The sequence below is a fragment of the Python bivittatus genome, unplaced genomic scaffold (assembly GCF_059951505.1).
Source record: "Python bivittatus isolate LINGU-HERP-01145 unplaced genomic scaffold, Pbiv_v1 ctg000330_np1212, whole genome shotgun sequence".
NCBI lineage: Eukaryota > Metazoa > Chordata > Lepidosauria > Squamata > Pythonidae > Python > Python bivittatus.
This window is the reverse complement of record NW_028277058.1, coordinates 10,745,291-10,766,689: the sequence shown is the minus strand read 5'-3', so window position 1 is coordinate 10,766,689 and position 21,399 is coordinate 10,745,291. Positions and strand designations below refer to the sequence as shown.

Genomic DNA, 21,399 nt, shown 5'->3' with positions numbered 1-21,399 from the left:
CCATGAATTCAGCAAAAATGGGTTTAGCAAAAATGTTTCCAGAGCTTAAGAAACTCTCCTAGCATAGATCTAGATTAAAAATGGCTGAGAAAAGCTTTTGAAAGCCATGGTGGAAGAGAAATAAAAAGCATTCACAATCATGTTTTAGAGAGGTAAGGGAATACAAAATACATAACTTGGTAATGTTTTAATTAGAACTAAGCAATGCCAAATGACAGCAAGCTTTTAAGTTCCACTAAATTCTTTATCAGTTTAGATGTTAACAAAAAAGCAGAAGAAGCAGATATTTAAGCCACAAGGCTTGCAGTAATTCAGTGTCATTCCTAAATGGAGTTGTAGATGGAGTGCGGAATCATTGTTAAGTATTTTTAATATTAGAAGATTACTTCCAGTCTTCAGGAACACAGAAAATGGTTGCTCCCCCAAGCTCTGAAAATGCAAAGACCAAGTCATGTCATGGTTCAAAAATGCAGATACTTTGGCCTAGCAGAGCGCCCAAACAAACAATTGTAATTTAATGAATCATAGTTTTTCCATCAGCAGGGCCAGGAAGTCATTTCATTTGCCATACCAGGTATAAAAAGAGTTGAACTACATTGTGTAACATCACCTTGGGGTTGCAGAGGATTAGAGCTCAGTTGATCTCTTGTATTGTGTCAAGGTTAACATACCAAATAAGAATAACACCACGCAAAATGTATAATGGTTCTTTAAGATGTATAAAATCTTCTTCCTCTGCAAATGCAGTCTATCCTGCATGGCTTAATGTAACCTGTTTCCAGGCATATAGGAACAATCTTAGTCATCTTGATCTATGGGAGGAAAAAAAAAATGACAATCCATTATCTTACTTTTTGGAAGATGGCACCCCTAAGAGAAGAGACTTTGCAACGGCTGTTGAAGCATTTTGATGTTGGAGAATATAATGTTTAAAATTCTTCCTCTTCCATTTTAATGCTCTTTTCCCACTTATTTTGAATGAAATCCCTTACCTCTACTCATAAGTATTATTAGCGTGTTTTAGGATTCTCAGCCTAGAACTGCTCAGAGGAGAGAGATACAGTATCTGAACTATTTACTTTCAAGGTTTTATTAACCATCTTAATGCTTATATTTAAATTCATGCTTGCAGTGTTGTAAACGAAAGAAACAAACTCCCTTTGATATTTACATTGTATAAGAAGAATTACGAGTACCATGCTACATATACAAGGATATTGTCATTAAAACTTAATTGTGTCTGTGCAGCCGCTGAGAAAGCTGTCCTGTATTGAGATACTGTAGACTACGATTTCATCTATCTGAAAGTTGTCTAGAGAACAACTATTTGGCCTACCAGGAGATGCCAGGAATTGAATCTGGGATCTTCTGCACACAGTGCAAATGCTCTCTCATTAAGCTATAAGTTGATCGGTTGTATGAGTTTTGTTCTTCTTGTATTCTTTCCTATTTGTTTGAATTATGATTTCACATCAACATTTTTCATAAAGATTAGCAGTGTATATATACTGTAGGTAAGACAGCACCCTTCTGTTCTTATTATTAAAATCTTAACTAGATTCTGGTAAGAAACAATATATAAACTTAAAAACTTGAATTCATTGATCATTACCAATGGGCAGAATTGAATCTGGGCCACACTTTAAACAAACTAATTTAATTCATATTGTGGATCAGAACATAGGCACTATAACGGTTTTCTACATTTTTGCAAAACAATTTTGCAAGACAGTTTTTATGCAATTGAACTGCTTTATCCATCCTATGTTTACATATTTCTTAAGAGTGAGTAAACAATCAGCTGTGCATGGTGAAGGTGCTTAGTTGTGCTTTAAAAAAAAATATGATTCATCTAGTATCTATACATGTAAAGATATAGGAAATTATTTTCTGTTCAATAAAGTCCCACGTTTTTATTAATTAATTTTAAAAAGCCATGGCTTTGGATTTTGCTCATAAGTATTTCCATTCTGTAAAATGGACGTTCCTGGTGTTGCATTCTGGACTAACTGAATCTGCCAAAGACTCTTCAGAGCAGGCTGCACGTAGATAAAAGAACAGCATGGATCATTTTTGTTAGGCGTGACCACCTAGGAAAAATCAGAGCTGAAATACTCTGATTCCAGGAGAATTCCCAAAGCATGAACGTTATTTTTCAAGGGGAAGGCTACTCTGTTAAGAACAAGCTGAAACCTACACTGGCAGAATTCACCTATCCCCTATGAATAATATTTCTGTATTGCCTCAGTTTCAGATTGCTAGCACATTTTTGTTGTATAGCATATCATTTGTATGATTATAACATCTCCCAAATCTCTGGACAGATCCCAAAACCTAATGGCAAAGGGGCAAAAATGGGAACTTGTGCGATTCAAGGAATTAAAAGTATCTAAGAACTATATCGTGAAACTAATCTTGCAGAAAAGAACTCAATATAGCAGGGTAATCTCAAGACTTATTCCTACCAGACTGTCAAGAATGATACCATAACTTCCTATATCCTAGCAAAAATTATTAATAGTGGCCAAAGCTATCTCTGAAACAACCTGATCTGAATAGATCTAGATTTGTTATTCAGGTATTTATAAGCACCTTAAAAAAAAGGAAAAAAAGAAAAACTTTCGGTTTATACCTCTTGCCTTGGTATAGCTGCTTGGTAGTTCTCACTATCTTCTGCAAGAATACACTAAGTGTATACACTTACATATACACTAAGAATACACTTAGTGTCCTTCCCTCAACTCCTGGATGATAGAGAGAGGTTCTTAGTGATAAGTAAAAGAAAAAAAGAACTTCTGTACTGTCACATCCTGGGCCAGTAGCATTAAAAGATGTGGTTGGGGAAATCAGCCTATCCTAACTTTGTAGGGAGACAGTTCACTCAGAAAAAATAGAATCAAACTCTTATTTTTAAAAAAAAGAGCATGTGGAATTTAATTTTTAACTTTTAAGTAATTACATGTGGGTTCCCTTTGGAAGTTGGTGACAGAATCAGTCAGAAGGTTGAACAATTCCCTTCAAATAGGATTTTATTACAAAAATAAATATATCAAATGTAAAGAGTTTTGCTTTTCTCCAAGGAGCTATTTTCCTTTTGCTTTCTGTATATTAACCTCTGTTAATATTCTGTATATTAACCTCCATTCATTTACAGTTCTATACTCTTATGGTTCTAAATTTTAGTAGTAATAACTGTATTAGTCATTGGCCAGCCTTTTATATATATTTTTTAAGAAATTACAAGACTTACATTAAAATATATAAACATTTTCTAGAATATAAATAGAAGTGAATAAAACAGTGTAGTCTGCCAAATACTATAAATACAAATACAGTGGGGCAAAAAAGTATTTAGTCAGCCACCAATTGTGCAAGTTCTCCCACTTAAAAAGATGAGAGAGGCCTGTAATTTTCATCATAGGTATACCTCAACTATGAGAGACAAAATGGGGGAAAAAAATCCAGAAAATCAAATTGTCTGATTTTTAAAGAATTTATTTGCAAATCATGGTGGAAAATAAGTATTTGGTCAATATCAAAAGTTCATCTCAATGCTTTGTTATATATCCTTTGTTGGCAATGACAGAGGTCAAACGATTTCTGTAAGTCTTCACAAGGTTTTCACACACTGTTGCTGGTATTTTGGCCCATTCCTCCATGCAGATCTCCTCTAGAGCAATGATGTTTTGGGGCTGTCGCTGGGCAACACAGACTTTCAACTCCCTCCAAAGGTTTTCCATGGGGTTGAGATCTGGAGACTGGCTAGGCCACTCCAGGACCTTGAAATGCTTCTTACGAAGCCACTCCTTCGTTGCCCGGGCAGTGTGTTTGGGATCATTGTCATGCTGAAAGACCCAGCCACGTTTCATCTTCAATGCCCTTGCTGATGGAAGGAGATGTTCGCTCAAAATCTCATGATACATGGCCCCATTCATTCTTTCCTTTCCACGGATCAGTCGTCCTGGTCCCTTTGCAGAAAAACAGCCCCAAAGCATGATGTTTCCACCCCCATGCTTCACAGTAGGTATGGTGTTCTTTGGATGCAACTCAGCATTCTCTCTCCTCCAAACACGATGAGTTGAGACCAAAACATTCTACTTTGGTTTCATCTGACCATATGACATTCTCCCAATCCTCTTCTGGATCATCCAAATGCTCTCTAGCAAACTTCAGACGGGCCCGGACATGTAGTGGCTTAAGCAGGGGGACACGTCTGGCACTGCAGGATTTGAGTCCCTGGCGGCATAGTGTGTTACTGATGGTAGCCTTTGTTACTTTGGTCCCAGCTCTCTGCAGGTCATTCACTAGGTCCCCCCATGTGGTTCTGGGATTTTTGCTCACCGTTCTTGTGATCATTTTGACCCCTTGGGGTGAGATTTTGCTTGGAGCCCCAGATCGAGGGAGATTATCAGTGGTCTTGTATGTCTTCCATTTTCTAATTATTGCTCCCACAGTTGATTTCTTCACACCAAGCTGCTTGCCTATTGCAGATCCAGTCTTCCCAGCCTGGTGCAGGTCTACAATTTTGTTTCTGGTGTCCTTCAACAGCTCTTTGGTCTTGGCCATAGTGGAGTTTGGAGTGTGACTGTTTGAGGTTGTGGACAGGTGACTTTTATACTGATAACAAGGTCAAACAGGTGCCATTACTACAGGTAACGAGTGGAAGACAGAGGAGCCTCTTAAAGAAGTAGTTACAGGTCTGTGAGAGCCAGACATCTTGCTTGTTTGTAGGTGACTAAATACTTATTTTCCACCATGATCTGGATTTTTTTTCTCATTTTGTCTCTCATAGTTGAGGTATACCTATAATGAAAATTACAGGCCTCTCTCATCTTTTTAAGTGGGAGAACTTGCACAATTGGTGGCTGACTAAATACTTTTTTGCCCCACTGTAGTAAAATACTGAAAATCTAAATACTTAAAACTAATTATCTAGATTATGAAAGTACTTTATGAATAAAATGCTAACATATTACTATTACTGAGTATGTGTGCACACCCATATGTATATACATTGTGATCAGTGGCAACTGAAGCATAACTAAAAACATAAAACAGTGCAGAAAGCATTAAAATTGTGTAAAATTAGAGTAATTTTCTGCATAAAGCAATATCAGCTGAAATAATTTTTTAACATTATGTTTTTATTTTAGCAAATATATTTGGCCATTCTTCTTAATCAAATAACTCTAGACATCTGATAAAAATGTAAGCACAGCATAAAACACCACAAAATTTAAAAGGGATAGATATTATGCTAAATTCTCTGATAGCAGAAAAAGAAAACATACAGTGTGAGATCCTGGTCCTGAGAACAAATGGAATTACTGCTACCAAGCAGTGTTACAAGGGTAGGATGCAAGTTGCTGTAGAAAGGACATTGAAGGAACAGTGGGCTAGAATCTCAAATTCCTCCAGGTCATGCGCAGGTCCACACTGCAAAAGGGTCACTGTTTACCTTTCTTCTGATACCTCAGAGGGCAAGACATTAAAGTAGGCTGAGGAAAAAGTTCTACAGGGCCTTGTACAATTTATATCGATTATGTTATTTGCTGGCTTGAAGGGTTTCCTGTTTATATCCTGCCAGTATTGATTGCCTAATTTTCCCTTCTCTAACTGACATACAACAAGAGCTTTGTCGAACACCTGCTGCTGGATTGCAGCTTGATAGCCCCATGGTCAGAGGGCTCTGCATGAGAAGTCACACTGTTTCTGAGTTCTGGCTTTCCAAAAAAAGTGGAGTTACCAAGAAGGTTCATGGCAGCTATGGAACTGCTTGAGAAGTGAAACTTGAGCCTAAAGTAGAGCCAGCATATGCGGATCCTAAATTTCTAATTGAAGTACTGTGTTCAAAATTCAGCAAGGTACTCAAAATAGCACTGGGAATCTGGATTTAATAATATCAAAGGGCTTTAAGTTATAATATGCACATACCTAAGAGCCATATAACATCTGGGAGATGAACTTGGCTTCAGACAGTACTCTCAGAGATACGTTCTTGCTTTTATGGTGTGAAAGAAACCACGGGCCTTAGTGCTGTTATTGGCCTTATCAGAAATAGATTTAATTTGTTCACACCAGAGGGTTGGAATATTATGCTAAGGATAAAACCTGGTCTTTTTAATTATCTGACATTTGCAATATTTAAATTCCTTTGAGAAAACCATGATTTTGGTTTTAGAATAGTTTATTGTGAGCCTTTCCTCCTTACAGTAATCTGCTGAGAGCTATATGCTTCTGAGTTAGGGACAGAATGGCTGCATTATCAGCATAGAGAACTGCAGCCAGCTGTCGGTTGTTAATTTTAGGGGTGTGGAATTCTGCTTTGATTAAAGTAGCAACCACTGATTTTGCATAGATACTGAAAAGAAGAGGGCCCAGAATATAGCCCTGCTTTACTCCTTCCTGAACTGACATATCTGCAATGAGGTGGCCACATCTACCACATCTAACTTGCGTAACCGTTTCCATGCAACTTTCTAATTAAGCATAGTAACCACCAATCTGTGGATGAACGAAACAGCTTCCACCAGACTCTTTCTGTAGAGATGGAGTCAAAAGCTGATTTTAAATTGACGAAAGCATCATATAAAGGAGTATGCGTGCATATATTTATCTGCTAAAAATTGTGAGATAGCTCCATGATGGGTGTCAGTATTTCTTACCATATATCCTGTTTTAAAAAGAAAAGCGAATTCCCTCCAGATTTGCTTATTTCCAGTAAAATTTCCAATAAAATTATGCTTAGATTTTATTCAGTCCTCTCCAGCTCAGACTGCCCGTAACCTATGTGACATCAGTTGACTGATTACTGTGGTTCTACCTTGCCTATTGTAGTGGTTGTGGCACAATAGTTTTTGTCTTATCCTGGGCTTTCTGGGACCTGCTATCTCTGGCCCATTCTGGCTTCACCCTGTTTAGTACTTGGTGTGCCATCTTAGGCGCTGTTAGGTTCTCCCAAAGTTGCTAGTCTTCTGCTGGACACTGTTGACTGCTTGTGCCAGTCAGCTGATGTCTGCTAGGCTACAGAAGTGCAGATGACTTATGCTAACTCTTCTTTGCTACCCCGGGTTTCTCGTGCTCATTCTTTCTCTCTTCACTCCTCAGCTCTTCTTTCCTCCATTTTTCAACTTGTCTCTTCCTTTCACATCTCCTTCAGCTGTCCACATTACCATTTCCTTTCTCTGCCATCCTCACACTCCCTACTCCTGGTTAAAGGACCAAATAAGGAAAAAGAAGATAATGGGAGAGACAGGAATGTAAGCCACAGTCCTTCCTCTTACATGGAGGAAATAAAAATATGAGGCTGCTCAGATAGCAGCTTAGAAAACCTCCAGTAGAAAAATGCATAAGATAAGAGCAGATACCAAGATGTTGCTGACCTGCTGCTATTTAAAAGTAACTTGTGATGTGAAAAAGGTGCCAAATTGCATAAAACACACAAAGACTAAGCCTATATAGAGACAATACTTACCAGAGTCCAAAAAATTAGTCTTAAATAACCAGACCAAAAAAACCACCAAACTTAGCACATTTTTTTAGCTTTCCTGTTCCTCTGGAGAACTGATGACTCATGGAACACTTACTTTGGTGTGAATTTTTTATCCAAAAAATTCTTCCTGTAAATTCCAGTTTTAATCAGAGGTTGGTGAAGAATCTCAGCTTTCTCTTTGTCCTTTCCACCATCTTTGTAGACAACTTTTTCTTCCCCTGCTGGACAACTGCCTCCAGTTTTCAAAAGAACAAAAGTTTTCCACTTGGAAAGGGAGGAGTTGTATGGAATCTCTCCTTTTACCTATTTACTAAGGTAAACATTTGTCTTCAGAAAGAACCTGTTTGAGACAAGGGGAAGTGTATTCCTTGTCTGGGAACCAACTGTCAACCTTATGAAAGCTGAGTGGGATTACAATTTAAGTGGAGACAGGGTTATTTTCATACACTACTTGTCCTGTCGCAGTCATCTTGACTTTTGGTGAAATACTGTAGCACCTTCCACAGCTTTCTGAACCTGCTTGTCCAAAGCCAAAAGAGGTAAGACACATGTATAGACAGCCTCATGCTTCTTATAGTATTGTCAGGTTTAATTTTGGTAACAAACAGTACATTATTGGATTCTCTTGACTGTTGCATCCAAGCAAATACGATGGGTTTTATCCACAAAGTTTAGGTAATTCTAATATTACAGCAGGACGTTACCGAATCATAGATTGGTTTTGATGCTTTCTCCAGCTAAGATAACACTAGTGAAAGGATTCTATATGTACTTTTCCTCCTCTACTCCAAATTGATCCCGCTACTGCAAAGTACTGATTCAGCTACTAATGACCTGGAGTCATGACAGTCTCATTTCGAATGTGCAAAGTCACAATGAAGAAAAGGCATCCCTCTTCTTACTTAAAGGTTTCTTCTAAGTTTTCTTTATTTTTTATTATGATAGTTTGATGAAGAAAGAACAAAACTAAGTGCAACTGTAATAGTTTTCTGTGAGCCATTGTACAATCTGCCATGTTATTAATGAATCCCAGATCAAATTCAGTTTATTGGTATTTGTATAGTCAGTTATTTGTATTTGAGTGTCCCTGTATAATGGAAGGGGACAAACTGTAAATATTTTGCTCAAGTGCACACGATAATTTAATAAGAGAATTAACAGTCAGTTAACAGTGGGGGAGGGAGTATTAGCATCAATTTTGTACTAGATACACACCAAGAAGTGAAGGAAAGGCAGGCCGGCAGCAGCAAAAGACAGGAATACACAGCCCTGTTTTTAGCTGTTCAGAGAGCAACTGGAGCAAGAATAGGAGAGGAAACGAATAAGCCACAGTCTGTTTGGGGAAGGAGAAGTAGAAGAAGCTATATAAGGCAAATATGGTTACCTCTATTTTCTCTAAGGCAGAATAGCCAGTTGTAATGTGTGCAAAATAAAACAGGCTTCACAGTTGCAAAGCATGTTTCTGAACTACAGCTCTTAGCATTCTTCATCATTGGTCAATTTAGCAAGGGTGTGCTAGGATTTCTTAGGAACATCTGGAGGGATACAGATTCTCTGTGCCTTTGTGAGGCCATTAGACAAAATTGGCTTGAGGCCATATTCAGTCAGTGGGCTTTCAGTTGAACACCCCCCAGTCAATATTAAACCTGCATGCATACACTTAGTGTAAATAGATACAGTTAGACTATTGAGGTGCACAGATACACTTAGAGTAAATAGATAAATATCTTTTTATAGATAGTTTAGTTGATAATTTGTTAGCTTGGGGTCTGAGTAAATAATAGGCCTCGGGTTATTACTTTTCCTGTTCTTGATAAAAAGCAATCAGCTTCAAGACATTTATTGAACATCATTTAGAACTAAACATTTTTGGTTTTAATAATGCGGTGAATGCATTTTACTTGCAAGAAGCACTTGCTGTAGCAGAACAAATATGTTTGAAATTCACCAGCGGCAATGTCCTCTATATAGTGGGTCGTCTTTCTTCCTTTCTCTCTCTGCAAGGATGCAAAATATATGTGGTTCTTTGTCTTCTGTATTTTGTGACAAAAGAATTCCCATTTGAATTGCGGTGCTCTATTCAGTCTCCCTCTGAGCCTGTGATTAACAGCAGTCAGTCTTTGCAGTATTCTGACGTCATCCAGTGTATGCATAAGCTATGCTATTGTCTTACTGAGAGCAGGGGCTGAGGATTGCAGTATATAGTGTCTGCTACCTATTTCTGCCTCACTGCATCAACAGAAGAGACACAGACTCTTCCTTGTCTTCTGGATTTTTAAAATAAATACTCCTGATTTTTTAAAGCTTCCTGTTGCTATTACGAAGAACCGTTTTTGCTTTAAGGGCAGCAAGAAAGGCTGGCTGTAGAGCGAAGCTTGGGAGAACGTAAAATCTGGCAGTTGGATAGCTGTGGGAACTGCATTGTCTGGCTTCATGATTCCTGCTGTGTAGCAGCCTCATCCCTTCTCTTACAGATTCCCTCTATCTCTCTCCCTTTTAACCCATCTTTTGAGATACAAGCATCTGGAGCCAGCCATGTTTGGCACTGAGTCGTCATGTAAGTAAATGTGTTGCCTGACTTGTATTTCTGTTTTGGAACAGAACTTGCTCTGTGGTTTCGATCCACAGCCAACGACTATCTGGTATGCTGAACAGCAGCAACAAAATGCGTTGTTCTAGTTTGTTAAGGGACTGGGGATGCTGTGAAGGTTTCATCCAGCTCTCTCTATGCATGTCTTTGACACTGGCTGCAAGGCAGCGTAGAATTGATGGTGATGCTGAATCCAGGCCACTTGGAGAAAATATGATTGCTCTTGAAGGTGTGTGTATATCTGGGTCTCTTCAAGACTCTCTCACACATATGCATTGTGGCAGGTGACAGTCATTTATAAAGGTGCAGTAACGAAGGTGTTAGAAAGATTGATAGATTATATGCTGGAAAACTGGAATGTATTTGATTTAACAAAAGAGTGGTAGCTTGCTGCTGTGAAAGAATAGGCATTTCTTGGGGGGATGTTTTGTTTTAAAGCCTCAAAAGCTTGCTTTAGTGGTATGATGGGGTACAAAGGACAAGCATTTGAGATATAGTAGGAGGAAGATAATGCTGTTCATTTGTGGCATACAGAAACTTACAAGCTCCATCTGGTGAAGCCCATCTTTGAAAACTGGATGGATTTGTTTCCTCCTTAAATAATTATTGGGGAGCTACCTAAAGTGAGAAAAGATTGTGATGGGTGTTCACTCCTAATAATATTATTGATGGTAACACACATATGTAAGAGACAAGGATGATTAATAGCCAATGAGGCTATTAACAAAAAGCAAAATAATATATTATACTAACATTAGATACTATGTAATTCTGCACAAAAATACTTAACCTCTCATGATGTAAATGTTATGACATGGGAAGCCATTTATTTTCTTTTCTAGTTAATCTGAAGAAATTACAGAGATTATAGATCATTCAGAACAATAACATTTTAGGAAATCTGACACTTAAAAACCTATGGTTTCAAAGGGTTAATTGGTTCTTTTGATTTAGCTTCCCACTCTTTGTAACACAATGCCTGCTCAAGGTCAAGGCAGAATGAAATGCATCATTGCCTGTACATTGTTATAGTTCGCTTCCCTTCCCCTAAAAATGTTGCATTCATGTCTTCATCATTTAATGTAAGTTGATGCTTGTTTTTTTTAAATACATTTAATAGTTGATATTGGAAATAAAACCCTAAATGCTTTTAATCTTGTGAAATGGCACTTCCTCAAATATCCGGGCAATGTAACTTGTAAGGGTCTTCATAAACAGTTCTAGAAGAAAAGGAAATGAAAGCTGGAGTATTATTTCAACCCTTTTACTAAGAATATATGCTGTAATTATGGCTAATGGGGAATAGACATATCTAATAAATTGTCCTCAGCATAAAGGGTTTCCTCATTGTTTACTGAACTATTTGGTGGAGTCACCAGTGTGCTGCTTAACTGGCTGCTGTTCTGGTAACAGCTGGGCAAGCCTTTGTTACTATGACATCCAGATTAATGAATTTTCTATTTTAAAAGAGTATGTGATGCAATCAAGACTAAGAACTATTTATTTTATAAAATGTATTTTCTTTGTTATTAAAAGCAACAAAGCAAAAAAAAAAATATCATTGTTCTTGAGAATTCCTCCAACAGAAAATAGAGTAACCTTAGGCAGAGATAAATGTTGTTTTATTGAATTCTAGACACATTTCAAATCAGATATTAGCAGCATCAGAACTGATCAGAGGGAGTTTGCAAGGGCTTTTCATTTTCCTTTTTATATACTATTAGCTTCAGGCAGCCATACATTTGCACTTAACTGTGTTGAAAGCCTGAGGTTTGTGGTATGCAAGGTTCTGTTCACCCCATGTGGAAGTGATGAATCACAATTTAAAGGGAATACAATACTGATTCAGTGGCATTTTTCAGTGGTATGTTACTCTGAAAAGTGTTCCAAACAGATGTCTGTCTGTCTGCATTATGAGATAAGCCACGAGTGCCTTAATCTTTTTTTAGCCCAAATCTTTCCATTTTTCTTGAATAGCCTTGCTTCTGATACTAAACCCCATTCGTATGTTGACCTTACTGATTTTGATGAGAAGCATTTTCAGGTTGTCTATTCTGTCCAATTTTTGAATTCTCTTTCCCACGCTATTTCTAAATTTCCTCTTTTGTATCATCCATATGGAAATTATTATTCAAAATAGGATGAAATCTGCTGAATGAATAGGTGATTCCAATCTTGCTTTGAGAAGGCAATCAACATCGATACAACTCTTCTAAAACTGTTCATGGAAATCTGTTGTCAGCAGTTTGAGGAAATCCATTTTTACAGTAGGGAATAGGGAAGAACTGTGGATTAGTGAGAGTCTTCTACTAGAAGATATTCAGATCTTGAGTAAGGAAGTAAAAGGCTACTACCATCTGACTCAGTAATATTTTTTTCCTGAAATTTTTCTTTCATATATGTTTCACAGAGACTTTTCACTAGAGTTAATTACATTGTGAGAGTTACTTTCTTCTTAACATTAGTTGTAGTTTAAAATCCTTTTAAATTCCTCTCAGAGCTATGTTTAGAATAGAGACTTCAAAGATATTTCTATCGTCCTTCTACCCTATTGCTTCTTAAACTCCATAAAAGTTAGGCAGGTTCCTTACTTTATGCAGAGCAGTAAGTCCGTTCAGCTAAACATGTTCTATAGAACTTCAGTCTATCTGTACAAATACCTTTCTAAGCAATCATATATGAAGATATGGGAAAGAGGCTTACATGCAAACCCATTTGCCCATCATAGTCCACTCTTATGCATGAGCAGGCAAATAGCTGCATAGGATTGTAAAAATGTGTAAAAATATCATGTTAGGATTCTTCCTTAAAAGTAGCCTAAGTTTTTAATATTTTGCATTCATTAAAAAAATCAGTTCACAATGTAGATTCCATTTTGTATAAATATGGTTTACTGTCAGAGTACACTGCCATCTTAGATGGCACAGTTCAGGAAGCAATGATTAAACATGGGAATTTGAGCACCTGGTTTAGCTATGTGAAAAATTCAATTCTTCAATACCTCCAGATAAAAGTTTCCTTTTTGATATCTTAGAAATCATTGCTAGCCATTGAAAAAAAAAAAATTTCTGATGAGGGTTGCATTTCCTTGGGGGTAATCTATTAGGGAACACATTAAGTTGGTTGCTTGGGCCAGATCCAAAGGCAGATGAGGTCACCCATTTCCTGTGCCACCCTTTCTTCTTTCTCTTACTCTGCCATCATTCCTTTCTATCCCTGTGCTCCTTTCAACATTCTAGTGCCCTAGAACATTCTTGATTCTGGAACTCAATCTGGATGATAATATTAAAAGAACTGAACAAATATTATGCAAGTTTGGGTTCAGGAAAAATGTTTTGGTCTTGACTGGAATGATAAAGATTTGGTCCAAGATGAATATCCCTAGAGACGGCATTTCATAGATGAGGTATCTCTACTGAAACAGTTCTTCCCTATTTGCTACCAGTTAGCTTTCCCAAGACCAGCCTGGCTACCTGCTGAAGTATGTCAGAGAAACCTCATAGCATTTGGCAAGTTCATGTCCCAAGACATTTCTAACTTGAAAGGTTAGTATCACCAGCTTTGAATTGCGGTCAGAAACAAGCAAATAGTGAACTGGTGAGATCTCAGCAAGACAGAAAATGAGACATCACTGGAGACAACCCCCATCTCCTGAACTGCCTCAAATTGATTTCTTTTTTTGCCTTTCAGACACTTTTTTTTCCAGAAACCTGCTACACCATCTTTGGTGTTGGTGACAAGAGTACAGTGGGACGAGGCAAGGAAGTGGGGTGTGGCAAGGAAGGAGGCACCTTTTCTCAACCTAAGTTAAGCGGATCAGTTTATCCCTGGCTAGAGCTCTCCAGAATTCCCACTCCTGTTTAGGACTCTGGGCTTTTTCACTTCTTAGCAAGAGTTGGCAGATACATACCCTATGGATTGCATAGGCCAGTAAGCTTTGCGTTTCTGGCATGGGGGACAAAAACTGCATCTTTGCACTCACTGACTGGAAAGCCTGGGTCTCTGAAGCACATTTGGTGGGGATTTTGGGGAGTCTACCCCAAGTGGCAGTTCCTTGATGCTGGTATTGGATAAGATTTCTTGATTGCTGCAACTTCATGTTAGCCTTACAAAATACGATTTGGTGCTCAGTCAGTGTAGCCAAAATTTTCACAATTTCTCTACCTGGAACTTACCAGTGGAAAATAACCTTGTGGAAGGTCTTCCATAAGATCAATATTTCGTAGACTAAACAAATACAAAAGTTGAGTGAGGTTTTGCTCTTTCTGACAGCCAAAGCAAAAATGGTCATTGAGGTGCATAGTTCAGAAGCTGCATGGGGAAGCAGTCCTTCAACAGGTCAGTGGGAACTCAGCAGGTTGTCATCCTTTGAAGAACTTTTCATGGGCACTAAATTGTTCTCAGAGGAGATTTTATTATGGTTTCCCATGGACAGCACCACTTTCTTGCCAGATTACCTTCATCCAGCTTCAGTCTGCCTCAGCACCATGCTGGTAAGAAGATCAAGGCTCTGCTCTGAGGATACTTCCTTTGCAAAAGGTAGATGGGCTATCCTTGAGCCAGGGCAAGAAGGATATGGTGGATGAGTTATTAGAGGATGCCCTTTTTAGTTGATTAGCAGAATGCAACCAACTGTTTCCACATTGCAGAAATGTCCCCACATGTAATATTTAATAATTTCTTCTACACTTCGCAATGTCCTTAAATTATGAAAAACGATGTTTTCTTTTAAATAACTACCATTACAGACCTCTGCTCCCAAAGTCCATAGAGTAACAGCAGCTAAAGAAGATAAAGCCTGAAGGACCTCTGTATTCGGCATGTATGCCTTACTGCCAGGCCTGTGAGAGTTTTATGAGAGTTACATAAAACAGGTATGAGACCTAGATCTGACAAGGTCAGAAGCAAACACCCTGAGACTGGAATCTTCTGTTATAGGAACCTTACATAGATATAAGCATTCCTTCCACCCAAAGTGTGAAATTCTAAGCCCATGATGCCACACAGATGGAGGAAAGAGACCACAAAATTAAATCTTCCCTTTTCTTGGGTGGTACTGTTGCCGGTTGCTGGGTTTCTTCTCTTACAGTTTTTTCCTATTCTTGCAATAAGCATACTTATCAAATCCTTGAATCACTGTCTGTTGCTAGGTCTAATATTGGCCAAGAGAAGCCTCACAGTATGGTTGTGGGTCAGCCAGCCCACTAGGATACACCTTTGGCAGCCCCCAGAGTGGGTCATCAAATCTTTATTACAGGGTGGGGTGCAGTCATTAAAAAGAAGCATGAAGGTTCTAAAAATACTGTATACGTACATCAAGAGTAAAAATGAAAATCTAAAAAGTATTATAAAAAGCTAGAAGATATTAAAAACTGAATGTATATATATAAAAAGTAAGACAAAGAAGGAGTAGGAGCATACGACGGGTGTAGTGTGAGATTATGTCAAGTTACAAAGCACTCTAATATGGCAAACTAGGTGCTCATTAGATCTAGTTGATAAAGTTGAGCCCCAAGCACAGGTCAACTCCCAAACATTTGAACCTGCTTTTCAGGGAAGAATGGGAGTTTGAAGTCTTGCAGAGGCTTAACACATACAACTTAAAAACATCCTGCCCCATTCCCAAAGTAGTGCTACTGTTGCTCTGCTGTGCAAAACACGCATGGCCCTTGAGCAACACTTGGTGCACCTTTGATTTAGAAATGTAAACCAGACTGAGAAGTGAAGCCAGTGAAACATAAGGAACTAAAAGTTGCTGTGAAACACCAGTCAATCCTTCCAGTTTTCAGCACTGACAAGATCTTCTGGCAAAGGGAAGGCACAGACTTCTGTATGGTTTAAAAGCTTGTACCAGACCTATGGAAATTATGCTTGGTTATTATTTAGCCATGATTTTTCATCTCAGTATTAGCCTCATTCATCCACGGTTAGCTTTAGCGATACAACTGCCCATACTGAATGGCAAAGTACTTTGGAGGATAGAATTACAATTTAACATGTGTCAAAGAATAATTGGGTGAAATCTAGTAATTTCAGTGTCCTGCTTTTGCCAGTAATATCAAATTGATTATGGAATGAAAATATAAGGAATATATGGGATATGCTTCTATGAGGTATCAGCAACGTATTTACTGGAGTGGATTAGCTTGTGTTGTCATCCCCGTGTTTCAGGAAAGATAATCAGGCTGTAACCTACAGAAATAGAAAATTGTGGGGCCTCTTCATCAGCTCTGTTGCAAGGCCAGGAACATTAGATTCCTGTCCATATCTGATCTGGCTTTTTCTCATCCTTCCTCACTGTATTTTTTTTTTTCCCCTTTGTGTTGTATCTTTTCTTGTTGTCATATTGTTATTTTATTTTATTTGAAAGACTATCAGCTGAAGAATGGTAAAAGTGCTGCTACAATAACCAATGGATTTCATAACATACATGAAGAAGTACTTTAAGGGAAAATGCATAATTCCTAAAATTTAGGTTGGATGTCAGAAAATCTTTTGAAATGTAAACGTGGTTAAGAAAGCAACAGATTGATCCTAAACCTCAGCCCACGCTTTGCCTCTTTGAGCGAAACATTGGATAAGATTCCACAATTGTTTGCTAACTACTAATACATATATGGTTAATCGGAAACAATTACTATCATGGTTTACTAGTTGCTTAGTTAATCCCATCAGTATTAAGACTACATTTACCCATCCATTGATGCTCATCCTCTTACAGTAACTACAGATTGAATTAAGCATGCAGTCTCAGAAAGTTGGGAAAGATGATGGGTATTTCTGGACAAAGTTTTTTCATGCTTTGGCTATAAATCAGTATGGAGTTCACTTGCATAATTCCCATTGAAACAAGCCAGGACTATACATGAGCACAGGAATCTCATGTATATATAATGGAATAAGTATGTATTTTTAAAAATGCAAGGATGAATTTGACCTTTACTCACCGTTTCTTGGCAATGCAATAGAGTTGTTTTTTCTTGGGTATTTGGAATAGCCTTGCTATTTCTAGGGCATACATATTAAAGTAGCATGACGATGACATAATAATGTACATGAAGCTGAAGCATTCCAGTTTGCTTTTATGCAAACTCTAATCTATCATATTGCTTTGCGCTTCTCTGCCTATTCAGTATTTCAGCTTTTGGTTTTCTATTTTCCACCACAATCTTTAGATGTCCTGTTTTCTTAACTGAAACCCTCAATTATACATCCTCACATTTTTGTCTTCTTCCCAGATGGCTTCCTCATTGGAAATTGGGAACCATCCTCTATTGGCAATCTGTGCAGAAAATTACTGGCATGAGCCCAGCGCCATAGACTTTTGCACAATATGATCTGCATTGTATATTGCTTCAGACTAAATTAGTAGCTGCATTTAAAAGACTGGAACTGCCAATTTGGGGGAAGAATAAGAATGGCTTGGTGATCTTTTGTTTTAGCCTGGCCAACACTTAATACTGATAGCCATTCAGCTGGATGGTAGCAGTATACTTGAATACCAGCTGTGTGACAGCATGTGCTGTTGTGCTATTCTCAGCAACTGTGGAAATGAGGCATTTCCATTTCATTTGCATCTCTTTTTTTTTTAAGTAAATAAACAAGCATAACTAGTTCATTTATGCTCCTAAAATTCATTAAGTCTATCTACAAAGGGGTCTTTTTCACTCCCATGTACAGTATTTTTCTTTTTAATGGCATTGTTTAAGGATTAAAGATGTAGTCAGATATTCTTGGGCCGACGTGCAAAGTTTTATTCATTCCGACTTTGTCACCTGCATAATCTATAAGCTGCACTCAGTTTTTTTCTCTTAAATCTGTAGTACAAAGGAAACAATATTATTAGCTCTTTGTTTCAAAATACTGAAAATTTTTGTTTTATATATTTTAGAGAGATTAACTGAATTGGATATATTGCTGTTCAGTGAGATGAACTAGGGAGAGTTACCAGAATCTTACAGAACACTTGGGGAATGGGGACAGGATAACATAAGCTACTCTATCTCTAACAGCATTTAAAAATATGGGGGAAATGCACAGAACTGATTATTACATGTATCTGCTGTCCTTAGTGTTTAGCCTTTTTTTGGCCCCAAGGAAAATGAACCGAGTTTTTATAAGATTTATGTGATTTGTTTGCTTTGAGGCAAGCAGCTATACAAAACCTTAGATAGTTCTTTGTTTAGATCTGAACTTACAGGAAAGATATAGAGGTCCGTGATATTCTAGCTTCACTAACTTAACAGTAAATCAATAGTGTGATTTAAATAATTCCTAAGAGGCAAATTGAGCATAATTATTTATATTTAGGGATAGATTGATATTTAAATTTACTATTAGCATTTTAATTGACTTAATCTTTTTCAGAAATGCTTTAATCAAAATCTGTATCTATTATTTCTATAAATATAGCAACTTTAAATATGTTTTGTTTAATATGCAGACAAAGTACTATTCATGATTCCCTTTCCCATTTTTTATTCTCACAATAATCCTGTGGCTCCAGTTAAGTAGAGAGATAATATTACATTACTGCTAATAATATAAGTGCTAATATCTATTGTAGTGTCAACTAACCAAGAATATTTTATTGATTACTTCAACTTCTGTGGTGCTCCATTTCCAGAGACTCTGAGCAGAAATGTACTGTTATATTTGATGTATCTGTGATTTTGGGCATTTTATATTTGTTAACATTTAGTATGCTTTTAAAAAGTATTCAGTAATAATAATAATAATAATAATAGTAATAATTTGTTATATGTATACGAGTGATTCTGGGCTGTTTACAAATTGTTAAAAACATTTAAAAACAAAGAAACAATGCAAAACAAAAAAGAACAAAGATGGCAGCGATGACAAACCCAGACTGGAACAAAGAAAAAGAGAAAAAGAAAAAGAAAAAACGTTGGTTAACGTGCTTTGCGTCACATGTCATTTCTGTGCTTCAATATCTGGTTTTGCCATTTGCTCAGAGACTGAATTTGAGAACTGAAAGCCAGTTCTGAGATTCTGAAGGCATGATCTCTCATTCTTTGTTGCATGAAGAAAGCTCCATGTTTAATATCCGATATTTTCTGTTTATTGGACATCAAGTAATAAGTGATGTGACCTTTGCCTGGGGCTCTAGCGAGCTACTGCCCAATATAAATGCAGCTTCTTGTTTTTCTGAATGCTATATTAGTACAAGGCCTGTTTTTGAAATGGTAATCCTTTCTATTTCATCTGTCATGCCAAGCAGCTGAGCTAAGTGAAAGCCAACAGTCACTGAATAAAATTAATATCAGTTACTTTTATAATACCTTGAATTTACTAGTGATGCAAGTGGATAACCTGTCATCTTTTCAGCCCATCATAATTTTTTAGTTTGTAACTCTGGGAGTCAAGGGGCACATTTAATGCATATATGAGCACATAATTTTGCTAGTTTCAGAGTGCCTTCAAGGAATTAAAAGGGGCAGCCCAGCTATATGCTTAGTCTCACCTTATTTCTGCTGCCATTGTGATGTAATCTCATGTAACTGAGATTGGCTATAGCACTAGATTCTACTGCAGGGTTTTACTTCTTGTGTCAATGTTGGTAGAGGAAATCAAGAATTTAAATGTTCCTATTTCTGTATATGTAGAAACAACTGCAAGGTAAAGTCCCTGTAATTATAGGGAATTGAAGCTTTGTATGGTAAATCCCTTTGCTCCAACCAAGTCACTTGGGACTTCACAAGCATACTGATTAGAGTATGTGGATAGCTTTGTTTCTAAATCCTTTTTAAATATACCTTGTCTCTGTAAATTTCTCTGTGAGAAATTACAGCATCTTTTTATCCTGCCCCCAGTAATTCTGGTAATAATCATGGACAGCCTGAATGTTCAAAATCTTTTGAGGTTTGGTGGAGCTGCCGTCAGACTGAAGTTTTTTGGTTCCATGGAACCCTTTATTAATTGTACAGTATTCTGTTTGTTTATTGGCTCCCTTCTCCATATTATCTACCTTTCTGCCAAAGCAAACAGGACACTTATAATATTAAAAATGATTACAATCTAATTTTAGGTATATTCTTCCATAACTAAACAGATTTTAAATTGGCTGATAGTTATTGAGACACTTATTAAGAGATTCTGGAATCCTCTAACTAGAAACCATCATTTTAAGAACCAAACTCAAAGTGAAGAGGAATCTCCTGACTGTGAAAGCTATTAAGCAGTGGAATAACCTGCTTCCTGGAGTAATGACTTGTCCGTTACTGGAGATTTTCAAGCAAAGGTTGGACAACTATTTGTCTGGAATGAATAAGGAAACCTGAGCTGGTGGCTGGACTAGGACATCTCCAAGGTCTCTCCCAACCTTATCTGTCTATCCCTCCCTCCCTCCCTCCCTCATCTATCTATCTATCTATCTATCTATCTATCTATCTATCTATCTATCTATCTATCTATCTATCTATCTATCTATCTATCTATCAAATTTGTATAGCCGCCCATCTCACAGAAAAACAACTCTGGGCAGCTTACAACAATCCAGTAAAAACAACACATACATAAACAATCAGTATAAAAATAGAAAAATCAACATTAAAATATAATTATGCTAAAAAATATGCAAACCCTAGGCAAGAGAGAATAAGGATAGCTAACTCAGCAATGGAGCCATCTGAGCTTGTCTCCAGTTTCCTGGGAGCCCTGGGCCTGGTGACATAATCATATCTGTGATGCTGTGTTCTATATCAGAGGTTCTCAACTGGGGGCCCTAAATTATTTCAAAGGGGCCACAGATGAAAAACATGAAACAGAAGGACCACAACACGTGCCAAGGAGGCCACAGAAAAACATAGTGTATTATACTGCAAATACTGTCTTGTTGGCACCAGAAAAACACACCAACAGTTATCCTACATCTGTATCCGGTAATGGGATGTGGACGGGGGGCCACAGGAGAAAAACAAGGTCAGAAAGGGTCCACGAGTGAAAAAAATATACTGTTCTATATCTAAGTTGGAATTTCCAGGTATATGGCATTTTTACTCTGTGGCATCAGAACAGAATCTTATAGCACCTAACCATTTTATCATAGCATAAATTTTCAAGGACTTCCATGCAGTAAAAACTACCAAAGTCCATGTCCCATGAATGACATAAATAATCAATAACATTTTTTAGAATTGATTGAGATGAATAAGTTATTATGTTTGAAAAAAAGAATGGGCATTGATTCCTTATTTCAATATTGTACATATTTTGGGCCACTCACAATCTCAGCCCAGTCTATTTCACAGGTCTGTTGCTGAGAAAAGTGGGAAGAAGGTATGTATGCTGCCTTGAC

At 37.4% G+C, this 21,399-nt stretch overlaps 1 protein-coding gene across 9 annotated transcripts in view; it reads left to right on the top strand.

Annotated features, from left to right (window-relative positions):
* Positions 1-21,399, top strand: part of ST7 (suppression of tumorigenicity 7) — a 109,355-nt gene that overhangs the window by 20,882 nt on the left and 67,074 nt on the right. Inside the window, exon 1 of one of the 9 annotated variants that reach the window (XM_088141697.1) lies at positions 9,671-10,049. The exons of 6 other annotated variants lie outside the window; for them this stretch is intronic. In XM_088141697.1, coding sequence (XP_087997823.1) covers positions 10,028-10,049 — 22 coding nt within the window. In that variant the 5' untranslated portion in view covers positions 9,671-10,027. Of the gene's footprint in view, positions 1-9,670; positions 10,050-10,115; positions 10,135-14,937; positions 14,957-21,399 lie in introns of those variants that run through there. 2 more of the 9 variants (XM_088141700.1, XM_088141702.1) reach the window with 2 other exon arrangements.